This window comes from Grammomys surdaster, unplaced genomic scaffold (assembly GCF_004785775.1).
Source record: "Grammomys surdaster isolate TR1022 unplaced genomic scaffold, NIH_TR_1.0 240, whole genome shotgun sequence".
Taxonomy (NCBI): domain Eukaryota; kingdom Metazoa; phylum Chordata; class Mammalia; order Rodentia; family Muridae; genus Grammomys; species Grammomys surdaster.
The window spans coordinates 1401642-1408836 of NW_021604685.1; the positions used below are offsets into that span (position 1 = coordinate 1401642).

At 37.1% G+C, this 7195-nt stretch overlaps 1 protein-coding gene across 1 annotated transcript in view; it reads left to right on the plus strand.

Moving 5' to 3' along the window:
• Heph (hephaestin) overlaps nt 1–7195 on the plus strand; it is a 79598-nt gene that overhangs the window by 37011 nt on the left and 35392 nt on the right. Inside the window, exon 12 of the mRNA XM_028774349.1 lies at nt 582–794. Within this exon, the coding sequence (XP_028630182.1) occupies nt 582–794 (213 nt within the window). The remainder of the gene's footprint in view (nt 1–581; nt 795–7195) is intronic.

Below are 7195 nucleotides of genomic sequence, written 5' to 3' on the forward strand. Positions count from 1 at the left end.
GACCTCCTAGGATAATGGTGGGGGTGTATGTGTATGTAAATGGTTTAAGTAGGGGTGTCTGGAAAGAGGCTTTTCACCAAGAGTTGTCGGTGAGCAAATATCTTTTGCATTATCAGTGAAGATGAAGAGGAGGTGTTAATTTGAATTTGAAACTTTGGGAAACACTGTATGGAAGGGTGTAGAATTAGAACAGTGAGGAGAAAGAACAATCACAGACATTGCAAGAAAATTAGAACATGTAGCATACAAGACAAGTTGGAAAACTAAGGGTAAACAGGAGAGTTTGAGGTGTGTGTATTTGGGTGTATGCATGTAGGAGTTGAAGTAGTAGGTAATAGTTCTCTGTTTCCAGAGTGTTGCAAAGGAGAGGAAAGAGATGAGACCAAAAAAGCTGGTTGGGCTCTCATCCTAAAGAAATTCTATGAGTAGAAATTGACTACCGTAACAGGAAGCAGATATATTTAGGATGCTCTGGAATTTTAAGTTATGGGAAACCAAAGTACAGGGCTGATATGGTGCTGACTATGATTTGAATAGTCTGATCTCATCTCCCTAATTTGTCTTGTGTTTTTATTTTCCAGCTATTAATGGATTTCTATTCTCTAACCTGCCCAGGCTGGACATGTGCAAAGGTGATACTGTGGCCTGGCACCTGCTTGGCCTGGGCACAGAGAATGACGTACATGGGGTTATGTTCGAGGGCAACACTTTACAGCTTCAGGGCATGAGGAAAGGTGCAGTCATGCTCTTTCCTCATACCTTTGTGACAGCCATCATGCAGCCTGACAATCCTGGTAAGTGCTTTAGCAGCAGGCACAAGACTTTGGTATGTAATCATAGGCTTTGTTATGTAGGGGGCAAGAATGACAAGGGCTAACATGGAAGGAGGAAGGACTGATGAAAACACAAGAGTGTGTTCAGGGGATTGAGAGAGTTTCAAAACACTTCAAAATCTCTTCAATGTGTTGTCCATGTTCTGATTATTTGATGTTTTCATTATTTGCAGAGTGAATAGAAAGTTGGAAAAACTTTGTTTTGCAGGAAGAGGAGAAGTTCAAGCACTGCTCAGCTTCAGTGCCCATATAGCAGGGTACACTTAGCCACATAGCATTTTGGCTATATGGAGATAGATTATAATACAATCCATATATTTGGAAGGTCAATGTACCTGTAGTTTCAACTTCGATATTCTGTGAAGATTTCTGCACTGCCCCTTGCCGTGTGTGTGTGTGTGTGTGTGTGTGTTTACTCAAATGTATTTGTAAAGAAAACAAAAGACTAGAGAAAGCTATGTGTTGTTCAACTACATGCCTTTGTAATGACTAAGATTTGAGGAACATTTGTGGCCTTCCTTTGGGATATAATAAGGAACATAGGAAATGTAAAACAATCTGAAACAAAGTCATTCTTTGGACATGGAAAGGAACAACTAGAGATCTGAAGATCTGGAATTCAGTTCCTGTTTATATTGCCTACAAGCATGGCATGAGCAATCCACTTCACTCGACTATGTGTTTAACCATCTTAGGTCAGAAATGCAAACCTCAGAAGGACCTTTACCAACTTGCTGATCACTTTGCTTTAATCACTCTCCTTATCTGTACAGATTAAGCTTCCCCTCCTTTCTTCCTTCCCCACTTCCTTCCTCTTCATTTCCTTTCTCCTCTGCACCTCCTCTCTTTTCTTCTCCCATGTTCTCAACAGTAATTCTGCCCTGCTTTCTTCATGAAGAAATTTGACTCAAACGCTTTTTATTTATTGTTTCTCAGATTCCAGTAATCTCAAAGCATTTTATAACACACAGGCATTTTCTTCAGCCTCTAGGGTGTATTCTTTTTCTAGCCAGTAGGTGGCAAAAGTGATTGTAAGAAAGTTCACGCATCATCACCACAATCCCGACTGAACTTTTATTTATGTTTTTAACTTTTATTTTTGTTGTGTAAATTCTAATTATATTTAGAATATAGTTCCTTTTAAAAGTAATTCTTTGCAACAATTTAATAATTTCTTCATCAGTGTGAACTTTACACACACAACATTAAGCTATTCTCTTCACATATCTTACTGTTACCCATCTACCTACAACACTTTCTTGGCTGGGGAGAGTTGTTAGCAAATTATAAACATCAGTTAGTACAATTGCAAGAGGAGCGTGTGCTTTCAGTGAATGGAACTTGGGACGAGGAGTGGGGAAGCTCTGAATTAAAAAGATCATATTCTTGAGCTTTAATCTCAAAGCCAAACTCCAAATTTAATTTCGTTTCTGAAAAAATCAATTGGGATCCCACAAAACATCTGTATATTTTCCTAGGTTTCACTTTAACTTTAAATGAATGAAATTATTTTTTATTTTTATGCTATGGACCAAACAGATAGTTGGCTAGGTACAGCAATATGTCTTTATAGTCCTGGTAACTTCATGGCTTAAGCCCATGATTTGGGGACCAGCCTGAGCAACAAGAAGAGTTCCCATCTCAAATTATAAATCAAAATTTTTTTTGGTGGGAAGCATGGAGGGAAATATAATGGTAGGTTTTTAAGAGTAAGAGCTTAAAATGTCACTATTAGCTAAGATTCCTGAATTGTGTTACTAGGAAGACAGACGTCTTCCCCCACCCCACCCCCTTTTTTACACATTCATATTTTTAAAAAAATTGTCAAAGAAATGTCAAGTAATAGAATACTGGGACTGGTAAGGCTCCTTAGAAATCATAGTTCAGTTATTTTAGTAATAGATACAAAGAACACTTACCTGAAGGGGATAAATGACTTGCTCAGATTAGAGGTACTTACTGTGAATTTTTGGCTTTTTCTCCAGTTCATCCTCCATCAAATTCTATTAATTCTCACTCCTGGATGGTATTTTCAAACTGAACTTTCCATCTGTCCCCTGGGCACTTGTTCTGTCATTAAGGAGAGAGACCATTGTAAATTGTTCTCTAAAATCAAAGCAATATAATTACAAATCTGGATCAGAATCTGGCTTTGGAGTCTGAGGAGACTAGTGTTGATGAGCAGTGCTTATACAGCTTTATAGATGCGTTATCCATATCACTGCAGCCAGGCAGAGGGATGCATGTCTTGTCTTCAGTTCAAGCACCCTAGAAGGCTAAGTTAGGAAAATGAATGACCTAAGCTAGGAAGTTTGACAACACCCTGAGCAAGGTAACAAGTCTTCCTCATAAAACTCCATGTTGGAGATACAACATGCTCTCTCTTTAATTCTTATGTCAAAAAAAACAAGCATCAAAATTTAGATATTAAAAATTAAACAAAATATGTAAAAAATTCATATGTGGGCCTATTGGTGATTATTGTCATCATCATTTTTCTTTGCTGTAATATTATTATTTATGTATTTAGAATTTTAATAGGCTTATATTAAACATACCATCTTGTATTTAAAAATATCATCCTGACTAGTATGCCTCTGCTATTCAAACTGAAATACTAATACTAGATTTTAATACCAGGGAAGGTGTCAGATAAAAGGTTAAAGTCTGAATATATTATGTTCCATTAAAATCATTTTAGTTATTTAGTGCCATAGATTTTTTTTTGTACTACTTGGACCCTGATTAGGTTTTCTTTCCTCTTTGTTATTAGAGCACTTTGTTTGTTATTTCCATCCTTCCTTCTCTTACCCATTTCCTTTGTGCACTTGGTTTGAAGACATTAATAGTAAACTCTGAGTCACCAATAATTCGTCGCTGTTGCAGTAAGGAAAAAATATCAAAGCATTTCCTCTTGATGTCATTTAACTAAGAACAAGTCCAGATTTGAGATTCTCTATTTTGCTTTCCCTGTGTCATCTGTCCTCAGTCTTTCTGTTGTATGTGTGTGTATCTGTGTCTGCTTGAATGTTGTCCTGTGAAATCTTTTCCTGTGTCTATATCTGTCTCTGTGTGTCTGTCCCTAACAAAGGGCTTTTAAAAAATTGAATAACACAGAAAATATCAATTGGAGAAGGAATGAAGATCCTTTACAGAAATCTTTAGCAGAGTTTTACAAGGAATTAAATCCTGACTCGAGCTGCTCCAGCTAGCAAACAGTACTATACGTATCATTGTTTCTCAAGCAAAATCTGAATGATGTATTCTACATTTATGGTAGATATTCATTTTATAAGAATGTTCTGAACCTCTATTTTTGCTCTTTTCAGCACATAATTATTAGAACATATGTGTTACTCTGGGTCAGGGTCATGGAAGAATGTGTAATTTAAGATTATAGCTATGGATTAATTTAGGTTGTAAATGTTGATTACATGGCAAATCCAAGGCAAGTAAGGTTGGCTCTTACATTGTTCTCCTAAAGGCAGGTTAAACAAACAGAATACGTACACAGTAGGCCAAAGGTCTTAAGTCTTAAGTGATCTCAAGATATATTATTAACTCTGGTTATGCTGTCCAGCCAAATTCCCAGTCTCTTGGAATCTATGAGATATTTTTATCAGATTATATCACTGCACTTCCTCTACTTTTGTCGTGTTAAATAAGTAACACATCAATGGAGGTGGTCACTGGTAAAGAGCTGGTCAAGGTACGGTGTACTGTAGGGGCTGCCTAAACCAGCATCACTTTATTCTTTGTATTTCTTTTGAAAAGTTGACAAAGAGAGAATAGGACTGTGGCAAAGAGGTTCTTCCTGTAAAAGACTACAGTTTGTGATTTAATCCTGGAAACCACTTAGAGGGATTGAGCCAGTTAGTATCAAACATCATTTCAAGATGTTTACTTTGAGGATAGGAAGGAATTTATGGTTGCTTCAGTTTGGATGGACTGAGTTAAGGATCCTTTCACAGCTTTAACTGTGGCAGCAAGGACAGCTGCAATAATCATTCCAATGAATCTTTGTACACATATGTTCAAGGGCATAATTAAATTGTTCTGAATCAGATCCTCCATGCCAGGGGCAAGCCAGACTAGCAGGTATCCAAGCATGCATGAACTTGCTTTAGAATTAAAATCAGGAGATAAAATAATATTGTAATGAGAAGAACTTTGGTAAAGGGTGAAAATTAGAAGTGGCATATAGTATATATGTGGTTGAAACTGAGAAAGTGTCCCTCTTTGGTTACCAGGTTGTCTTCTGATTCGAGTTCATGGTATGTCTTTATGAGTCCTGTGATAGAAATTAAAAATATGAAGCTTCAGCCCCAAGTTTTGAAATGAACAGGATCCAGACATGGGTTGGGTCCTTGATAGAATTTATATAAAACCATGGGTTTGGACAAAACTCCTTGCTTTTCATGTTATTTTTTTTATAGGTGTCATGGAAAAGACTGAGAGAAACATGTTTTTTTAATTGAAAGTATAAGTTGCTTTGACAAATTTTTCCTGAGCAGTCGGTTCCTTTAAACCACCCCACCTCCACTGCTGCCATTTTTGTTTATGTATTTGATTTTTAAATAAGAAACAAGCTTGTTCAATTATGACTTGTCCTTGGGGTTATAGGCCATTCCTTTAATCATGAGAGACATGAACTTTTCATAGTTGACAAAAAGAGACAAAAAATTTTAGTCATCAGAAAGATCATTGTTTTAATCTCTTTTGAGGGCCTCCTAACAGAGAAAGTAGCCAGTACCTTTCTGCAGTTGATCATAATCATGTGTTTGAGCTGTAGCAAAAATGAAACCCAAAAAGGTATCAGCATAATCATGAAAAAATTAAATACCCCCCAAAATAAGTTTTTGAAACCATGTCTTCCAAACTTTTGCATTGGTTTTGTAAAACTTTAGTAACCAGTACGTACAATGGTTACCAAGAGTAGAGTAATAACTAGTGAGAACTCCCATTGATTGAAGTAGAGATTTAATATCAATGCATTAAACATTGAAATTTTAATATTATATATGCATATATATGTCTCATCTTTCATAGACCATAAGTCATTTACTCAGACCCTCAAAATTTCCATAAACTTTCTAGATTTCCTGTTCATATAAAAACACTCAACCATTTTAACCTTCTCCTTCCATCCTTATATCCATTTATCTCTTTAATTTCTATGTACTAGTTTTCCCTTTTAGTACCATGAAATATGGGTGCTTGACTATTGAGAGTAGTCATTGGAAAGCAAATCTTTTTCATTATTAGGCTGTGAAGGGGTGGTAAAAAGCAATCTTTAAATCAATAACAATACCACGGTAGTTTTGAGCTTGTTTACCCTTTGAAATCTGTTGGTGAGTTTATTTCTCTCAGTAAGAAGCCTGTTGGTTCTAGAAGAAGGCAAAGCCCTCTTTTCAGATTTGAAGCACTTAAAGAGGTCTAGTCAGAATTTGTATTTTCACAAATCAATGAAGGAAATAAAGTGCCAGCAATGTCTTTACTATTTGTAGCAATGTTGTCCATAAATGTCTCTGTGGGGGTTTGTCTGCTAGTGGAACAAAACCCTGAGTGTATCTTAAGGTCAGGGATTTTGTTTGTTTGTTTGTTTGTTTACCTTGGGCCCTTGTGTCAGTCTGTGAGCCTGCTGGGAGACTCTACTGATGTATTTATTATTCTGTTGAGGACTGGAGGGCAACTGAGCCTCAGTTTATATGTTTTCTTATTTTAGAGACTCAGGTAACTAAACTTTCTTTCAAACTCCCAAATTTGTATCAGCAGCAAGCAACATGGCCATCCTTTGTCTGCAAAGGCAGTCCAAAGTCAGAATGTTTTCAAGGTGAAAGCAGACATTTTAGCTATGGATGGACTGGCCAGGCAGCCTCAGGGGAAGAACTGGCAGAGGCTTGCTCACTTGCTGCTCTAGCAGCAGGTGGCCAGGCTGCTAAATTGTCTGATGAAGATACAGGCTGGGACAAAGAGGCTCCAACTGACTTTGTATATTCATGCTGTGCTCAATGAAACTTTACAAGCTTGTTTTGATGTTGTCTTAGATCTAATTTTTAAAAGTAAATTTGCTAGCTGTTGTGCATGGATATGTGATAGAGGAATCAAGAAATTCTACATTGTGGGAGCAGAAGGAGTGTGGAAAGGCGGGCTGGACATTAGTGTGCTTAAGAGCAAAGCTACTTCTTGTGATGGAATTTGAAGTAGAATCAAACAGGACTTGATAAGGAATGAGAAGAGGGAAATAAATATAGTTGGAGGGGGTACTCTCAACGCATAGGACCACTGCTACTGAGAGTAACCTATTGATTGTTGCAGAACTGAGATATCCAGATCTCTCTCCCCTCTCCCCTCTCCCCTCT